Source organism: Myotis daubentonii, chromosome 9 (assembly GCF_963259705.1).
Source record: "Myotis daubentonii chromosome 9, mMyoDau2.1, whole genome shotgun sequence".
In the NCBI taxonomy this organism is placed as follows: domain Eukaryota; kingdom Metazoa; phylum Chordata; class Mammalia; order Chiroptera; family Vespertilionidae; genus Myotis; species Myotis daubentonii.
In genome coordinates, this window is record NC_081848.1 from 40196658 (window position 1) to 40217130 (window position 20473).

The 20473-nt window shown below is 40.0% G+C and overlaps 1 protein-coding gene across 5 annotated transcripts in view; it reads right to left on the minus strand.

Moving 5' to 3' along the window:
* UVRAG (UV radiation resistance associated) overlaps positions 1 to 20473 on the minus strand; it is a 291490-nt gene that overhangs the window by 72047 nt on the left and 198970 nt on the right. For all 5 annotated transcript variants that reach the window (XM_059708402.1, XM_059708401.1, XM_059708404.1 and 2 more), the window contains one exon: positions 11715 to 11793. In XM_059708402.1, the coding sequence (XP_059564385.1) occupies positions 11715 to 11793 (79 nt within the window). The remainder of the gene's footprint in view (positions 1 to 11714; positions 11794 to 20473) is intronic.

Below are 20473 nucleotides of genomic sequence, written 5' to 3' on the forward strand. Positions count from 1 at the left end.
ATTTTCTACAATTGACATATATTATTATTATTGTTTTTGGAAAGTATTTTTTAAATAAAAAATATACAGGGTGGTACTAGCCTAAGAACAGGGCTTAGAAATAAATCCTCATTTTATAGTTAATTAACTTTCAACAAGAGTGCCAAGACAATTCAACGGGTAAAAAACAGTCTTTTCAACCATTCTTTTTCTGGGACAACTGTATATTTTCATGCAAAAGAATGAAGCTGGACTCCTTCCTTACACTAAGCCAAAAAAAAATTTAATTCGAACTGGATCACAGATCTAAACATAAGCTAAAACACAGAAGAAACCCTAAAATTATTTAGGCTAAGCTTTCTTAGATATGACACCAAAAGCATAAACAAGAAAAAAAAATAGGTAAAATTGGACTTCAGCAAAACTAAAAACTCTTGTGTTTCAATTAACACTATCAAGAAAATGAAAAAGACAACCTGTGGAATAGAAGAAAATATTTCTGAATCCTACATCTGAGAAGGGATCTATGTCTAGGTTATATAAAGATCTCTTACAACTCAACAATAAAGACGAATGAGCCAATTAAAAAATGGGCAAAGGTTCTGAATAGACATTTCTCCAAAGAACATATACAAATGTCCAATAAGCACATAAAAAAGAAGCTCAACATCATTAGCCATTAAGGGAAGTTCAAATCAAAACCACAATGAGATACCACTTTATATTCAGTAGGATAGCTATAATAAAAAAGACAGAAAATAACCAGTGTTGGCAAGGACATAGAGAAATTGAAACATACATTGCTGGCAGAAATGTAAAATGATGCAGCTGTTTTAGAAAACAGTCTGGCAATTCCTCAAAATATTAAACATCCCACATAATAAAAGCCTAATATGCAAATTGTTCCATCGACCAGGAGTTCAATCAGGGGGAGGAGTCAGCTGGCCAATTGCCTGCGACCCCTCCCCCTGGCCATCCCCACCCCAGCCCGTGGTGGCAGGCAGCCGGGGGAAGGGAGGCCCTGGCTGGCAGCCGGCAGCTGCTAGGGACACTACCTGTGCACGAATTTCATGCACTGGGCCTCTAGTAGTTATATGGCTCAGCAATTCTACTATTAGATATATCCCCAAGAGTAATACAAACATATATCCCCACAAAAATTGGTACATTAATGGTCACAGCAGTATTATTCATATTAGGCGAAAGTGTAAACAACACAGATGATGTCTATGTTATATAAAGGAGTAGATGAATAAAATGTGGTATAGCCATACATAACTTCAAATTGCCAAGATGATTTGGCAATAAAAAGTGACTGATACATGCTAAAACATGGATGAACCTTGAACCCTGGTAAGTGAAAGAAGCCAATATTTTATGGTTCCATTTATATGAAATGTCCAGAATAAGCAAATATATAGAAACAGAAAGTAGAATCGTAGCTACCTAGGGATAGAGACCTTGGGGGAATGGTGAGTGACTGCTAATGGGTATAGGGTTTCTTTTTGGGGTCATGAAAATATTCTAAAATTGACTGTGGTGACAGTTGCACAACTAGATGAATATACTCAAAACCATTGAATTATACATGTCAAATGGGTGAATTGTATGGTACATGAATTATATATCAGTAAAGTGTTCTTTTAAAAAGATATAGATATAGGACTTAAAAATAGTTTCTACTACATTACTGGAAAATGTTGTAGGCAGTGGGGGACATTTTGACTATTAAAACATCCTTGGCATTTTTATTCTTGATTCCAAGAAGTGGTAAGAAATTAAATGCATTTTCTCCTCATGTGTCATGTACACTGGACTGTATGTTGAAGAAATACGCATGAATTAAGCTTCTGGGTGTAAGCTGGCATTGATCCCTTCTAAACAGCTGTGCACTGTGAGCCCCATGAATAGTCAAGTTTTAGAGAAAGACCATGTCCTTGGCAGAACGGAGGTTTCCAACTGTTTTTTGGAAATTGAAACTACTTTTACTTTCTATGAAGTCTTAAAATAACTTAATGGGAAAGAGGTAACAGAGGAAAAGGAAGAAAGGTCATGAAGTCCCCAGGATTCTAATCTTAGTTATTCTACTTAACTCATGGTCTCAGGATCTCACCTGTAAAAGGCAAGTAACTGTCTGTGCCCTAACCACTCATAGGATTGTAATAAGATCCAAATGGAAGGAAGGAAGGGAGGGAGGAAGGGAGGGAGGGAGGGAGGGAGGGAGGGAGGGAAGGAGGGGAGGAAAAGGAAGAAAAAAAGAAAGACAACATCAGTTGGATATAGCTGGATTTGACCTCAAAAGATTTTTCTTGAATTCTGTTTGCCATGATATCTTTTTTTTTTAAAATATATTTTATTGATTTTTCACAGAGAGGAAGGGAGAGAGATAGAAAGTCAGAAACATCGATGAGAGAGAAACATCGATCAGCTGCCTCCTGCACATCTCCCACTGGGGATGTGCCCACAACCCAGGCACATGCCCCTGACCGGAATCGAACCTGGGACCTTTCAGTCCGCAAGCCGACGCTCTATCCACTGAGCCAAACCGGCTTCGGCGCCATGATATCTTGTCATGGCAGCAACTTAATTTTTATCTCTAAAGACAGACTTGGTTATCATACTTCACAGAGTATGAAATGAGACACAGAACTAAAAATATACCAAAAGCCATTATATTCAACTAGAGGTCTGATGCACGAAATTCTTGCATGGGTAGGGTCCCTAGGCCTGGCTGGCAATCAGGGCTGATCTGTGGGGTGACCAGCAGGGCGATTGGGGGACCCCTGCTGGCACATGCCTTGGAGGCAACCAGCAGGGGGTGGTGTCAGCCCGCTCGCCGGTTGCCTCCTTCTGTGGGGCTACTGGTGGGGTGATGGGGGGGGAGAGCCCACTGGCACCCGCCTTGGCTGGCCTGGGGCCTGTGGGCTGGGGGCAGTTCCTGCATTGAGCATCTGCCCCCTGGTGGTCAGTGCACATCATAGCGACCAGACGTACCATTGGTCATTCCGCCACTTGATTTGCATATTAGGCTTTTATTATATAGGCTACAAATGTAAATCATCATTAGAATTTGTAAACTGTATCCACAAAGCATTGCTCTTAAGTCCCTGAGCTTTCAAGGAAAGAAGAGGGCTGGCTTAAGAAAAGGCAAGAGCAACAGGGAAGAATCCATTGATGTCCTGATGACTTGTACTGCACAGTATTACCAGAATTCAAACTGGTAAGTCTCTTATCCAGTGTTTCCACATTTGGGGAACTGGCACATGTGTCTTGGTTTATCGAACTTGAGCAATTGAAGTATTTCACAGGAAATCTAGATGGCCATTCTCTAGGACAGTGCTTCTCAAACCTTCTGGTCCCAAGATCCCTTTATGCTCTTAAAATTACTGAGGACCCAAAAGAGCTTTTGTTTATGCGGGTCATAATATAATACATTAGAAGTTAAAAATCAGAATATTTAAAAATATTTATTAATTCATTTTAATATAGCAATAGAAATATATTACTTGCTAATATAAGTATTTTTAATAAAAAATGGGCAGATTTTCCAAAAAAGAAACTTAGAGAGATTAGGGACATTTGTTTTATATTTTTGTAAGTCTCGTTTCCAATGTCTGCCTTAACAGAAGACAGCTGGATTCTTATGTATTCATCTGCATTCATTTTGTTACCATATGTTGTTTCATAAGAAAATCCCGCCTCATATAAATATGTAGTTAGAAAAGAAAGGAGTATTTTATAGCCTTTTCAGATAATTGTGGCTATTCTTCTCTGATACCCCAAACTCATCAAACAGTACTTTCTTAAAGGTTAGTAACAAAGTCAATCTGAAAACAGAACATACTTTTACATCGTTTTTAACACTTTGAAGAACTCTTTACCTGTACATGATTTCATAGCATCATACATTGGTCACTTGGAAAATATTGGCTCACGGAGTTATAAAGATTTTAAATGTTGACACATTCATTATGAAATATTTAAAAATCACAGTTGTTAAAAATCACTACCGACCTCATCAAAAACATATTTAAGGAATGGGAAGCTGTCAATCTCATGGGGCAAACACAAGTTTTCCAAAATACCGATTTTCATTAAAAATCTTAAATATTAGCCCTAGCTGGTTTGGCTCAGTGGATAGAGTGTCAGCCTGCGGACTGAAGGGTCCCAGGTTTGATTCTGTTAAGGGCACATGCTTAGGTTTTGGGCTCAATCCAGTAGGGGGTGTGCAGGAGGCAGCCAATCAATGATTCTCTCTCATTATTGATGTTTCAATCTCTCTCTCCCTCTCCCTTCCTCTCTGAAATCAATAAAAATATATACTTTTAAAAATCTTAAATTTTATCATCTACCTAAGTCTGAACAGTTTGTTGACTGTCTGTCAGTCATTCTTTAAAGTAAAGATGGTGTCCCATGAAAAACCAGATAGTTTAGTTAGCAACTCAATTGCCCAAGGGCTTTCCTTAAAACAATCATTAAACTTCATACAGCAGAAGTACTTTATGTATATTTATTTCAATTACCATCACTCAGAATATTAAAAAGATATGTGCTAAACAGTCAAGATTTAATATAATGACTAATTTTTACTGCTTCATCAAGGAAATTCTTTTTTTTATATATATTTTATTGATTTTTACAGAGAGGAAGGGAGAGAGATAGAGAGTTAGAAACATCGATGGGAGAGAAACATCGATCAGCCGCCTCCTGCACATCTCCTACTGGGGATGTGCCCGCAACCCAGGTACATGCCCTTGACCGGAATCAAACCTGGGACCTTTCAGTCCGCAGGCCAACGCTCTATCCACTGAGCCAAACCGGTTTCGGCCATCAAGGAAATTCTTAAGTGAAACCAGCTTTTTGTAAAACTGTAAGTTGGTTGAAAGTGTCTCTTTTCCCTATTTTATGTCAACATGTTCACTTATGTTCTGTATCCTATTTCCTCATCCCTTCTCAAAGATTCTACTCTTTCAAGTATCCCTTTTTTTTTTAAATCTTGTATTGATAATATCTCTTTATTTGATCAGTCTCATAAGCATATAAACATGAACTGATACTTCCCATCTTAAAAACACACACAATCCAACAACTCCACATCCCCACAAAATAAACAGATTTAAAAAAAAAAAACAACACCTGACTTTAACCCATTTTTAGAGATGTCTAAATGGTATTTTCATCCTCCAGTTGCTCATGCACAAAACCTGAGTCATTCTTGATTACTCCTTTTTCCTCATCTCCCAATTCAATCCATTAGCTCATCTCCCATAATGTAATTTTACTAATTTCTATTAAGATATAATTGACATATAACATTGTTAGTTTCAGATGTACATGATTTGATATACATATATTACAAAATAATCACTACAATAAGTCTAATTAACATCCATCACAACACAAAGCTACAATTTTTTTTCTGTGATAAGAACTTTTAAGATACACTCTCTTAGCAACTTTAAATATACAATAAGATATTATTAACCATAATCACCATGCTATACATTACATTCCCAGGAATTATTTATTACGTACCTAAAAGCTTGTACCTTTTGACCACCTTCACCCATTTTGGCCACCCCTTCACCCCCTGCCTCTGGCAACCACCAAACTTGTTCTTTGTATCTGTGGTCAGTTTTTGTTTTAAGATTCCACATATAAGTGAGATCATACAGTATTTGTCTTTCTTTGTGTGATGCCTGCAAGGTCCCTCTATGTTGCTGCAAATGGCAAGATTTCGTTCATTTTTATGTCTGTGTACATATACATATAGTGGAATATTATATATTTCATATTTCCTTTATTCATTCATCCATTGGTGGGCACCTGGGTTGTTTCCAACTCTTGACTATTGTAAATAATGATGCAATAAATATGGGGGGGGGGAGTGCAGATATCTTTTCAAGTTAGTGTTTTCATTTCTTTTGGGTAAATACCCATAAATGGAATTGCTGGATCATATAGTAGCTCTTATTTTTAATTTCTTGAGGGATTTCCATAGTAGCTACACCAATTTACACTCCCATCAACAGTGCACAAGGGTTCCTTTTCTCTCCATCTGCGTCAACACTTATTTCTTGTCTTTTTATAATAGCTATTCTAACAGGTGTAGATGATATCTCAATGTCATTTTGATTTGCATTTCCCTGAAGATTAGTGATGTTTAGCATCCATAATATATTTTAAATCTGTTCACTTCTCTCCATCTTTATCCCTACTATCCCAGTCCAAGCAACTATCCCCCCTCATCTGATCTTTTGAAATAATCTCTTAAGTGGTGACTTCGCTTCCATTCTAGTCCTGTATGATCCATCAGAGCAGCTAGAGTGATCTTTGAAAAAATATATCAAATCACACCACTTTCTTGCTGAAATTATTCATTGGCTTCCCTTCGCATTTAGAATAAAATTCAAGCTCTTTACTATAATCTCTAAGGTCTTATATGATATACTCCCTAACTCTCTCTCCTCTTAATTACTATAGTCGTACCACATTAGCTGGTTACATAGACACATCAAGTTCTTTACTGCCTCAGGGCCTTTGCATTAACTGTCTCCGTGCTTAAAGGAACTTACTGTTTCCTCACTCTTTGTATGTCTGCTTCCCTGTCATCTCCGTGTTTTAGCTCAATTATCACTTCTTCAATAAGGTTTATTTGAAAACTTTATCTAAAGTAGATCCCCTTCTAGTTGTTTACTGTTATATCACCTAGTTAATTTCTATCACAGCATTTATTATTACTAAAATTATTTTGCTTATTGTCTCTCTTTCCATTAGATTATAAGCGTAATGAAGCAGGGACGTTTTAAAAACAAATAAACAGCTTTACTGAAATATCATCATACTAGACGCCTGGTGGGTGCATGAATTTGTGCATGGGTGGGGTCCGGCCAGTCCGCCCCAATCTGCCAATTGGGGCTGGCCGGCTGGGGGGAGGGGCCGCGTGAGGTTGGCTGGGAACTTTGTGCCGGGGTGCTCCTGGGGGGGCCGGTGGCAGATGGGAGCTGGGACTCTGGCTACAGCCACCGCTGCCCACCAGCTGGCTCTGGGCACTTGGTGCACTGGCTATTGCTGCTGCTTTGGCTGCTGGAAGCTCTGCTACTGCTTGGGGTCCAGGCACAGGCAGCTGGCCAGGGGTCTGGGACAGGTCAGCAGCCCCCGCCGCCTCAGCAGCAACAGAGCGGGCAGCAATACAATGGTGAGTGGGGGCCTGAGCCCTGCCCACCTGCGGGGGGCACAGGGCCCTCTCTGGGGAGAGGGGGAGTGGGGGGGGAGGGAGGGGGAGAGAGAGAGAGAGAGAGAGAGAGAGAGAGAGAGAGAGAGAGAGAATTTGGTACCCCACATCCCTCCCTGATCGACCACTGGGATTCCAAGACAGTGAGGGCTGCCTTCAGGCCACAGCTCCACGTCCCTCATCCCCACCCCAGGCCCAAGAGCACAGTGCTGGGCAGGGGCACCCAGGGGTTCGGGAATGCAGCTCGAGGGGCCTGCACAAGGTGCAGGGAGGGGCTGTGTTTACACCGCCAAGTTCTCCACTTCTGCCCTGGTCTGCGCATCCCTCCTCCTTCCCCTCAGAGGCCCAGCTCCTGCCTACATGCTTGCTGGGCAGGCCCAGCTGCACCGGGGAGTGAGCCATGGCGATCGGGATGGCCACTTCCTGGGATGGGATGGCCAGACCACGGGGATTCATGAGGGTGATGAGGCCCATGGGGCATGCGCAGCCCTCGGGGCGGTGGGGATGGCCGGCCAAGCTGAGTCTGGCTTCAGTGGGGCCAGTGGGAGCCCAAGGCCACCCCAACCCCCACAGGTCCTGGGCAGACGGTGGCTCAGTGGAGAGCGGTATCTCCATGCATGGTGCCCAGGGGCGGCTGTGAGCTGCTGCAACCCCGCCCCACGCTTCAGGGATGGGGAGAAGGCTCGCAGCCACCGGCACCCTAGGCTGCACCGCTTGGCCTGTGCCTCAAATATTTGTTGAATCAACCAATTCATCAATTTTAAGCAAGTCACAACTTTTCTGAAACTCAGTTTCTTAGCCGTGTGATGGTGCTACCTCACAATTCATTCATTTATTAAAATACCTTTTGAGAATCTGTAGTGTTTTAAGCATTATGCTTACTCATGAAAATCTCATAACGTGCAAAATGGGTATTCAGTGTCTTTTCTATTTGGGAAAGTCACCGTTTTGACTTTGTGCAGGCTTAGGATGAAAACATAAAAAACAATGATGTATACGTCAGATTATGTGATACTGCACTGGAGTGACGGATGTCAAAAGCCATTCTGTTTTCAAATTCATTTACTATTAGCTGTTCTTTTCACTTTGTAGGGTGATAACAAGGTCACATGAATATATATGTATGTGTATCATGAACTATAAAGCTCTCCATAAATGTAAGATAAAAGTATTGTAATTTTTTGATTTACTACTTTTTATGCTTCGGGAACTAAACGCTATCCACAAATTCTAATATACTTATAAAAACTTACTGACAATTAAGGCAGGACCTGGCTTTTTAAGTCAGTGCTAATTACACTGCACCTGAATTTTGCCAGGCCCATTCATATAGTGTTAAATGCTGACCAACAAAGAGTGCTATTTCCGGACAAAGGGCTGACACTTGAAAAATATTAGCAAATGGTGCTAAAAACGAGCCATTTTGCTTTCTGCACTTGCAACACCATGCCAGCACACACACCTTCAGACAGCAATGACAGGAAGAGGGCAAGCAGGCCTCACTAATCCTCTCAGCTCTTCAAACAACACTTTAGGATTTCTACTTGAAGGCCTGTCTTTCTAAGCTTATGCTTTCAAAACTTGGGCTGGACTGATCCCAAATACTGAAGTAACAAATATTACTAAATTCTGTCATTTCCTCTACCAAAAAAGTGATTTTACTACTACTTCTGGTTGTGATGAAAGGTCCTATTGACTATTCATTCAAATCCTTAACCGAGCTATGGATTCGGTATTAAATGACTTCACTACTTCTTCTCTGGCACTTTAACACATGCCAGTGCTTTCATCCGCCTCCACTAACGTGGCTTACAGATTACTGAGGTGGGGCCATTTTAATAGTATGATTTGTTCACATCTCTAGAGATGGGGTATAAATGAGACTGGCTCAAAAGACAAACTCCTCTTTGACAACATGTATTGGGATGTATGTATAGAAAATAAAAGTTAGAAATACCTTACTGATATACTACCTGGCTAGAAGCCGTGATAATTAATGGTTCTTTGATTTGCTATAAGTTGAAATGTAATGAAGTGATGGTAGAAAGGCTAAAGACAGAATGAAACATTCTCAAGAAATAGTAAGTTGAAGAAAAGAGATGAAGCAAAGAAAAGTTAAAGGTCATAAATGTGCTAAAAGTTTCTTTCTAAATGCTAAGAAAGGGGCTTCCTGAATGAACTCTGAAACCTAAGGAAGTCTGTTTATAAGAAATTTATTGTTCTCTCCTTTTAAAACTGCCACAATAGCTATAAAAAAACACAGTGGTTAACCTATGAATCTTAAACAAAAACACAAGTGTAACCCCTCATTTTCAAAAAGAGTATAAAGTTACAGATGATACAAAATTACTAGAAGTAATCCATTTTTTAAACAGATGAATAAAATTGGCTCAACATACTTGTGGCCTTGGTTCAGTTAAGAATAAAGTCAGAGGCTACTTGGGAAGTGCTCCCAAGTGAGGACCAAACAGACACTAAGAGTCTGATGCGGAGGGCTGACTTCACCCAATTTTCCATGCACACAATCGGCCTCCATCTGTGTCCTGTTTTCAAAACAAGCTGGGCTATGCTTAGAACTTCTTTATACCAACTCTTGGCATTCCTATTGGGTCCTAAGAAGAAAGAACTAAGTGTGTGCATGTATGCATGTGTGTGTGTGTGTGTGTGTGTGTGTGTGTGTGTGTGTGTGAAGCTGGGATTTATGAGGAAATCCAGGCATTTTGGCCCTAGCTTTAATTAGGAGTGGGTTTCACCTGGAATCTTCCAACAGCCTTCTAACCTAGGGCCTAGGTCAGTGATGGTGAAAAACCCTAACTTAACTCTGGTGCCGTGTCACATATAGAAATTTTTTGATATTTGCAACCATAGTAAAACAAAGATTTATATTTTTGATACTTATTTTATATATTTAAATGCCATTTAACAAAGAAAAATCAACCAAAAAAATGAGTTCGTGTGTCACCTCTGACACACGTGTCATAGGTTCGCCATCAGTGGCCTAGGTACTTAGAGCAAGATAAAGAAAATAGGGTAAGAGAAGAACCTCTGAACTCAATCAGAACTCAGTTCTACGCAATGAGGCCAACGTTACTGATATCCTGACCACCGGACTCTGGGCCCCAGTGTCCAGGTCCCCTAATTTACTTAGACATCTTCTTCCTTAATGCACCCTTAGTCTGGTCAGTTCTTGACCAGTTCTGTCTCAGCACTGCCTTTTTCATAGTATGACAACTGTGATCAGTAGTGTGAGTTTGGCAGCCTTGAAATGAAAGTCCTGTTTCTTAGACTGAGATACTTTTCTGCCAAAAAGGAGGGAAAGCATCGTTGTGGGAAGAAGGGCACATGGAAAGATGAGTCACAGGCGAGACTGCGAGCAAGGCTGCCTGCCTGGAGTGTAGAACCTGAGCTGGAGTGGTAGTAACAATGAAAGCAGTGTGACTGAGGGCAATGAGTGTGAGGTTTTAAAGCAAGTGATTAATTGAGGACCTCAAACTAGAAATTTTATCCAATGGTAGAAAAGGATAAGAATCTTAATAAAAAACAAAGTAGATAATAAACATTAAACTGAGATTGAATGAGGTGAAAAAAGGCAAAGATGACACCATATGAAGGAATAATTTTAGATCTGCCAGGAATCACTAAGGGAATTGTTTGGTGAATCTTTAGATACACATAGATAAAAGGCAATTTTGGCTCACATAAATAAAAAAATCATGAACCTTATTGTTGCTATTAAATGGAGAGATCTGAGGATACAGTTTATAATTTCTTTCAATAACAGCCAAACCCTGGATACTCACCCATGTTCTCTTCCAATTGGAAGGTATGCCCAAATAAAAACAGAGACTGCAGCTGACCTCCTGTACAGCCAGGACATTTACGGAAGTCTACCTCTGGAAGTAGGGCCACGTCTGCTACAGAAACGCTGCATGGAAAACGCAAACCCAAGCAAGCATGCTCGTCTTTCAGGGCGTGTGAAAGACAGTATTTAGATGAGATGGTAACTGGTGTGGTGTCGAGGGAACCACAAAAACAAGACAGGTTGGAAGGACCATGTGCTTGGTCTTTTCTTTCTGGCCTTGGATACTAAGGTGAGGAGACCACGAAGGACTTGCCAAGGCCACTAAACTTTTACTCCATCAACAATTCCCAATGCAAAGTGAGTCCCTAGAAGTGGTCTAAGAGAAGGAAGCTATTACTGGTCAGCTGCAGAGGAAAGGGGTTGTAAAGTCCACATTCAAGTACAGTCTACTAGCAGTAACAACCCAGTAATGGGCTCCTGAGTTTAGCAGGAGGATTCCAATTCGTACCCATTGCTTCACGGTAGTATTTATAATGGCACAGAAAAAGGCTGTCGCCAAAAATGAACTTTGCATGATTACTGTACCTGGTTAAATAAAACAGTCAACTGTAGTGCTTATTTATAAACAAAGAGGGTTTACCATCCAAAGAAGCAGGGTGTATGCAGAAAGTAGGAAAGGAGTGAAGAGGAATTACTTACCTGTGCTATATTTTTGTTCAGAAGATAGACACCGTAATCAAATTGCAGTTTCTCCCCTCCTTTGGGGTATAATGGAAACCTAGAAAAGGTAAAGCAGGGTCAGAAGTTTTCAAAAACTTCAGTAAAACAACCTCAAGGTTGTTGATGAAGGTGGGAATTTCTTGGATACAGCATAAACATCTAAATACTTGGACTAAATCACTTAGTTATAGCCTTTGCAACCTATTATCTTAATATCTTCATTAAATTAGTCAAATCAGAACAATGGCTGCTTTGTTTCAAAGAAAAAACTGAATAGGCCATGCAACAGGGGATTAATATATTAGAAAGTGGCTTACTAACCCCAAGGAGTTGAGGCCACTATGTTCCATATTTACATATCAAACCTTATCACCCTAAGAATAAGACCCTAGAAAATTTTTCCTCTAATACCTTGGACCCAACACCTCAACTACTAAATGAAAAAGAAAAATTAAGAAAAAAAATCAGATGTAAAAGCAATCTATACAATTTGTTTCATTTAAGATAGCCAGTCAAATCAACAGTATCAATATGAGTGAGAATGCATTAAAAATTCATTCATATTCACAGGGGTGGCTATTTGCATGTTATGTCTCCAAGGCAAATTACTCATGCCATAGAGTTCTCCTAAGACTTTCCATTTTAATCTGACTCACAGAAGCAACAAAGGCATTAGATCTGTGGATCTTTATAAATAAAGATAATGAGTTATTTTAGGGAATAAGTTTCCCTCACTATTTCCCTTTTCCTACTCCTGCAAATGAAGAAGAAAAGGGTACAGTTTACCTACTTAGTCATATTTTCCCGATTCTCAAGACCAAGCCTACGTTTTATCCTCTCGAACAGATTTCACTACAAACAGATCATTCACAACATCGATAGGGTCAAGAAGAAAACACCACCTTATTTAGTTTTGCAATTTATAATTATTCTCAAGAATAAAATTATCTTACTGAAATGAATGGCAGGTGACAATTACTGGATTCTGAATTTCAACTGCCTGAGGAAAAGGTATATCCCATAAAGCCTGGGAGATAGTGTTTTCTAGGGAAAATAGAAGGAAACCAAATTTAAAAGCTTTATATTCTTGAAAGTTGCTGATTACATAGTGTCCAAAAGGTAAATCTGTTGTGCTGTAAATGCACAGGCACTGGAGAGTGAGCAAGATCATGAACTGTTTTTGTTCCGCACTAAAGGAACACCAAATGCTTTGCACACCCCTCCGGAAGATAATAGGTTTGTACTTAACGGAATTAGGAACACATAAACTATGAAATGTGCTTTGGTTCTAAATTGACATGCATAAAAAGGACAGCAAAGCAAATTCCGGATAAGAAAAGTGCAACGCCAGGCTTTCACAGGGTGAAAGAATCATTAAATTTGTGTTGGGCAGTTGCAGAGAAACTAGCCAATTGGAGGAACTAACAGCACAGGAGCACTTTGTAAGAAATCTACTAGAGCCCTAAAGCTGTGCACTTTGTAGCTGGTATTCTTTCTAGAAACCATCACACACAGGCTATCTGCATAGCTGTCCAAATGCACAAATATCTCCACGTTCAAATTATAAATACAGAAAGTGTTTCAAATGTCAGAAAAGAGTACACTGAGATAGGCATGCATTGAAAACAAAGCCTCTACATTCCTGAAAAAACAGATTTCACTACACTGGCTTTGTTACTTCATTGGGACTTCTTTATATAGAAAGAACCACAAGGTGTAGATGTAACATTAAAACAGATCTAAAGAGTGACTAGAGCCAAAAGTTCTAATAGGGCAATTTTAAATTTTTATTATGCGCATTAAGACGACTTCTGCCCACAGTAGTAGAAAAAAGGTGACAATACATAGTCAATATGCTCTGAGGCTATGACTTCATTGCAAACTCAACACACTTTTCCTGTCGCCCTTAGTTTTCCACCACAACTTTTATCAGTTACTCCGGCCCCGAGTGGCATTCATTTCACCCGCCTTCTTTGCTTTTTACATGTGTGGTGATTCACCAAGTCAACAAATTATTTTTCCTGTAAAACAGGCTTATCTCTCCATTCCCACTGCCACTCCGGAAAATTCTTTGTTGTTCTGTGCCCTGTAGATGTGTAGCAGCATTCCTGTCCTCTACTTACTAAAAACCAGTGTTATTATTTAAGACTTTTTTTTGGCCACTTCTCAGCCCTGCTTCCTAATTAGTCAGTGTCTTACATTTTAACTTCTCTGCCTCGCTTTCAAGGCCTAACTGATCCGACCTGTCTGCCTGATTTATCTGCAACCTCAATAGGCACCTGAACACACCAGGTTCATCTCCCTCTGCCTTTGCTCACTTCCTGGAAATGCCCATCTCTCTTTCCTTCTACCTGGCAGGGTAAAAGATACCGAGCTTCACCTCATCTAAAGAAAAAGACTCGCACATTTTCTACTAAGTTGCATATCACTAAAGCTTTACCTAGAACTCATTTGCAAGTTGATGATAATGCATGAAACCATAAGGCAGGCCGGAGGCAGACAAGATGGGAAATGGCTGGAGCAGAGTGAGCCGGAAAAGGAAAAGGAGTAAGTCAGCAAAGTTAACGGGTCCAGACTGCGCAGGTCGTGTAGGTCACAGCAAGGACTTGGGCTTTTACTCTGAATGAAAGGGGAGGAAGCTCTGCAGGATTCTGAAAAGAGAAGGGACACGGACACGTTGGCTACTCTCTGAGAAAACATTACTGGGGAGCAATAAAGGAAACAGGGAGAGGCGACTACAAAAATCCAGGCAAGAGAAGAGGGAGGTTTAAACCAGGATGGCAGTATGGAGTGGTGAGAAGTGGCGGAATTCTCATATTTTGAAGATAAAACCAATGTGATTTGTTGACAGATCTCATATGAGGTCTGAGAGGTGGAGAAGTCAAAGATAACTCCCAAGTTTTTTGGCTTAAGCAACTGACACAATGGAGTTGTCATCGTCACTTGAATAAAAGTACAGGTGACATGAGAATGAATTGCTAGGGACTGGAGTGAGGAATATAGTATGAGGGGTCAGTGCTAAAGGATTAGGCTGGAAGAGGTCAGCAGGGACCTGACTGTGCAAGTTCCTCTGCACCATGGACATCTATCTCTAGGATATAACCTTAGGACAATGTGAGGGTAATTAAAGATTTTTTAAGCATGGAAATGCCAGGCTTGGGGGTTTCTTAAAGACCACTTTTGCTACAGTGTCATACATAAAGGGGAGCAAAACCTGGTTAGAAGGTTGCTTCAATGCTCTAGGCCAGAATAGTGATGGTTTTTATTACAATTCCAGCAATAAAGTGGAACATATATGAATAGATCTGAGCTATAATTTGTGGGTAGAAGTGACAGGGCTTTGAGATATATTGGTTCTGATAGTGGCAAAGAGGGAGGAGTCAAAGATGACGCTTTGGTTTCTCTATTGAGTGACTAGGCCAGTGATGGCGAACCTATGACACGCGTGTCAGAGGTGACACACAAACTCATATTTTTGGTTGATTTTTTTTTTTGTTAAATGGCATTTAAATATATAAAATAAATGTCAAAAATATAAATCTTTGTTTTACTATGGTTGCAAATATCAAAAAATTTCTATATGTGACACGGCACCAGAGTTAAGCTAGGGTTTTTCAAAATGTTGACACGCCAAGCTCAAAAGGTTCGCCATCACTGGACGAGGCATATCTTAGTGTCTATGAACTGAAATAGAGAACTTTGGGGGGAACAGCAGTTGTATATACTAAACATGTATATTATATATATTTACTATATAAAGTTTATTATATGTAAAGTTAGAGGAATTTGGGGTGAAAGTATCAACTAAGGAATTATAAAAATTTAGATGGAAGCTGAAGCCATAGGTATGAATGAAGTGGCCTAAAGAAGTCATAGAGAAGAGGGCTGTTTCAGAGCTTTGAGAATATCAACAAGGGACTGGCACATGTAAAGCCAGAAAGGGAATGGTCAGAAAGATTTGAGAGAAACCAAGTGTCTCACCAGAAAAGCTCAGAGAAAGTGTTAATTTAAGAAGGAAGATACCATCAGTAGTCAAATGTTGCTGACAGGTCAAGCCAAACAGACATGAAAACATGTCTATTGCCTGTAATTACATGAGTTCATTGGTAGGCAGCTTTGGTAATATGGTAAACACAAGTTTAAATGAAGTAGTGGGAGATGAAGGAAGACTGCAATGAGTGCAGGAGTGACTGGTAGTGAGGAAATGGAGATGATGAGAAGTCTGGCTTAGAAAGGAGAGCTCAGTAACTGGAGGGACATGGTGAAGCACAGCAGAAAGAATGTCCTGAGAAGGTGAGAGGGGACAGGCTCTTCATCCTATAGGTGAGAGTGCAAGTGAAGGATCTGCCTTAGGTGGCAGGTGGGATAACTCTCCTAATATAACACGAAGGGTGAAAGAAAATGAGCAGTTTATTCATTCAACAAATTTTCACTATTGCTACGTATGGTGACAGGTGGTAGGGATATACTAAGGGTGGACAAACACAGATAATACAGCAGAATCTAGTAGAGTAGACATTGCTCATATAATCATACTAGCAAATGTATATTTATAAATTAAGTACTCTCTGAGGGAAAGGAACACTATTCCAGAAAAGAGGTAGACAAGACTGAGAATCAGGGAAGACTTCTGAGAGAAAGTGACACCTTAGCTGAGATCTCAGAGACGGAAGGAATGTTCCCATGAAAGGAAGCAGCATATGTAAAGGCCCCATCGCAGGAGGAAGACCGCTCCGTCAAGAAATCAAAAGAAGAACAGCACTGTCGGACTGAGGGGGCTTGTGACAAGACATGAAGCTAACAGAAGAGTAGGTTATGTAGGGCCTTCTGGACCATGTCAGTTCCTAAAAGAAAAGGAAAAAGGAAGGACTTTAAACAAAGGTATAATGTGCTCAGATTTGTACCTGATACCTTCCTTCTTAAATGAACCCCTTCTCTTTCAACTTTCCTGACAATGATAGATTTGCATTTTGAAAAATTATGCTGATTACAGTGGAGAATGATTTAGAGAAGGTGAGACCAGCTTGTTGCAGTGATCTAGGTGAGAGATCATGGTGGCTTGGACTAAGGTGGTGGTACTAGAAATGGGGAAAAGAAGAGTAATTTGGAAGTCTTCTAGGAGATAAAATCGTAAGATTTGATTATGCATTGGAAGTGAAAGATGATGGACAGGGAAGGATCATAGATAACTCAATATTTTTGTTTTGCCCAACTGGATGGAGGGTTGGTCAAATGGTAGAACAACTTGAACAAATAAATGCACGAGAACTTTTGAGCACTATTGAGAGCTCAGAAGTGGTTATTAATCAAGAGTTTATAATGATACCATTGTGTGACATTTGCTTGGGGAACAGCAGGTATAGAGAAAATGGACAGCAGGGCTATAAAGGTAACAAAAAGTCACAGTGGGCAAGACAAAGGTGTAACAAAAATAACAGGTCATAAAATCTAAACTGGATAAAGGGAGTAGGGTCTGAAGGTCACCCAGAGAAACAATGAGCAAATGGCTGAACAAACAGGCTGAAAGACGCCAGATTTTAGATGTGGACTGAAATGATGACATGATTCAGAGTGTAGCCATAGGAGTAAATAAAAACGATGGAATGCAAGAGGTCACTGGTGACAAAGATTAAGAAAATAAGAGGCCAGGTGTTGGATGAATCATCCACTTGTGTGTTAATGTCATCCGTAATAACAAGACTTAAGTAGCCAGAAAGATTGTTTGTCTTGTATTCCCTGTTTCTTCTGTTGCCAAAATACATTATGAGTAAAGGGTTATAATTGAGAGATTGGTATGTGAAAGAGTGGTATAATTGAAAGGCATATGTCTCAAAGGAATAGGGCTTTTGTATGTCTGCTCTACCAATAGAGCGGAGAAGAGTCTAGGAAAAGCAACGAGGAGCAAGAAAATCACAACCTCAACTCCTCAGTCTGAACACCTACATATAAGAAAATTAACAGCTGCCAATGGTAAGGCTTCAGGAGAAATGGGGTCCTGAAGGGAATTCAGGTTCAGATGCAGTGGTCGGCAAACTGCAGCTCTCTTTGGCCCCTTGAGTGTGGCTCTTCCACAAAATACCACGTGTGGGCACACATGTACAGTGCGATTGAAACTTCGTGGCCCATGCGCAGAAGTTGGTATTTTGTGGAAGAGCCACACTCAAGGGGCCAAAGAGAGCTGCATGTGGCTCGCAAGCCATAGTTTGCCGACCTCTGATTAGGGCAAGAGACAGGCTGAGTTCTCTGAGAAGAGCCAGGAGATACAGGAGAGTTATTGATTCTATAGATGCACGTTCAGGAGACCCAGCTGAAAGGCTGCAGGGCTGGGTCAGGGTGGAGGGAGTAGAGGGCATTTTGAAGATGATGAGGATAATTATAAAAGGTTTTGAGGTGCTTTGGTGGAAGATTGAGGTATTCCCATCTGACAGCTTCTATTTTTTCTATCAAGTCAGAAATGAGGTGATTTATCAAGAATATAAGTTTTCCCTTTAGTTCTGGGTGTGGGGAAGGAGAGAAGGTTTAAGATAGTCATGTGCCAGGAGAACCAGATATCTAGGATGTATCAGTCCAATTGAAATAGAGGACTGTAAATTTACAGTGCTACCCATCTTTCCAATATTTAATTTTTAAAAAATCCTCATCCAAGGATATGTTTATTGATTTTTTTTCCCCCTTTTCTGAGAGAGACATCAACAGGAGAGAGAAACATCAATGAGTTGCCTCTTATATGTGCCTGCACTGGAAATCAAACCCACAACTGTTTTGGTGTATGGGATGATGGTCCAACCAATTGAGCCATCTGGCTGGGACCAACTGTTTGATATATTTTCAGCAGATAAGTGGGTTAGAGGGAGAATGATGGGATAAGGGGATTGAACAAAGAAAGAGAAAAAAGCTCATGGACACAGACACCAGTGTGGTGACTGCCAGAGGTGGGAGTGTGGTAAGGGAAGAGTTGTGGAGAAGGGTTAAGTATAGAGGGGATAAATGGTAGGGAGACTTGGCTTGGGGTAGTGAACACACAACAGTGTACAAATGATGTATTGTAGAACTGTGTATCTGAAACCTGTATAATTTTGTTAACCAGTAATAAATTCAATAAATAATTTTTAACCCTAATAAACTCAATAAAAAGAGGGAGTACAGGGGTAGGATGTTTAGATCATTGACAAAAGAGAGCCTATAAGGGTGGAGCTACTAGGGTAGCAGAGTTAACGGCAGTAGCCTACCAAGGGCAGGATCATGGCAACAGTCTATACATTATCTTTAGAGATTTTAAAAATATCTTTGCATTAAAAATTTATCTTCTTTATTTTTGCCCTAGCCAGTTTGGCTCAGTGGATAGAGCATTGGCCTGCGGACCAAAGGGTCCCGGGTATGATTCCAGTCAAGGGCATGTACCTTAGTTGCAGGCTCCTCCCCAGCCTGGGCCCTGAATAGGGCTCCTGCAGGAGGCAACCAAGTGGTGTGTTTCTCTCACACAGATTTCTCTCTTTTTCTCTCTCTTCCACCTTCTCTAAAAATCAATGGAAAGATATCCTTGGGTGAGGATAAACAACAACAAAAATTGATCTTTTTTATTACCACTGTGAAACAGCAAATCTAAACAATGCCAGTGATAAAATATTTCTTCCAGAAAAAAAATATTTTGTTGGCCTAAGTTCTAAACAATTGCTGCTGTGACTGTTTAATTTCAACATACATTGTAAGCTTCAGATCAGGATGTTTTTATGAGTACTCTAATAAACATTTTATCTAAATGCAAGTTAATTTACGGAACTCCCAGTTATACAGTCAGCCCAACAAAGTGGACTTAACTACACACCTCAGTTTCTACTAAGTTTCAAATGGTTAGAAATATTCCAATCTGGCTTTGGGCATAGTTTGTGTCTCCAAACTGTCTGGTACCACATATTCCCATGTTTAAGCAGTAGATTCAAAATATGCAATAATAGCAATGTGCAATTTTACTTTTCTGAGTTAACGTCTTTTCTGGTATAGAGTTTTAGCTAAGGTTATTCAGATACAAAAATGTTTGAAGTCAGCCTTGAACAGTGAAATACAAACCTTTAAAATTGTTCATTGAAGATGAACAGATGGAAATTGTGTTCAACAAAAAACCCCCAAATATATACATATTTTTCAATAAAAGAAAATTTTATGCTTTGAGGTTTTTCTGGTGATTATTGTTTAATTTCATGATTTTTACTGAAAATAATTTTATCATATAGAGAAAGAGGTGTTAAAACTGATCCACTGCAAGTGTCAAAAATATTAGGTATGTGCCACTAAGAAATATTTTAAATAGACATTGGGAAACAAAGAGGATAGTACCTGCTCTAGACCCAAAGGTGTGGGAGGTTAAGACAAGAACAGTCTCCCTGTGCCCTGGCTGGGTAGCCCAGTAAGATAGAGCATCATCCCATACACCAAAAGGTTGCAGGTTCGATTCCTGGTCAGGGCATGTACGGTCAATGTTTCTCTCTCACATCAAAGTTTCTCTCTCTTTCTGCCTCCCTTCCTCTCTCTCTGAAAAAAAAAAAAAAAATCAATAAAAACATATCCTCTGATGAGGATTTTAAAAAAAAGAAAGAAAGAAAGAAACAGTCTCCCCTTGAGAAGGCTCCAGGGTAAGTGATACTGTCAGGTAAGCCAGGTATTTTATACTTACATCTAGTCGTATACTATAGTTTATCATAGTTGTATATACAGTTATATAGTAAAGAGGTTGAGGATGT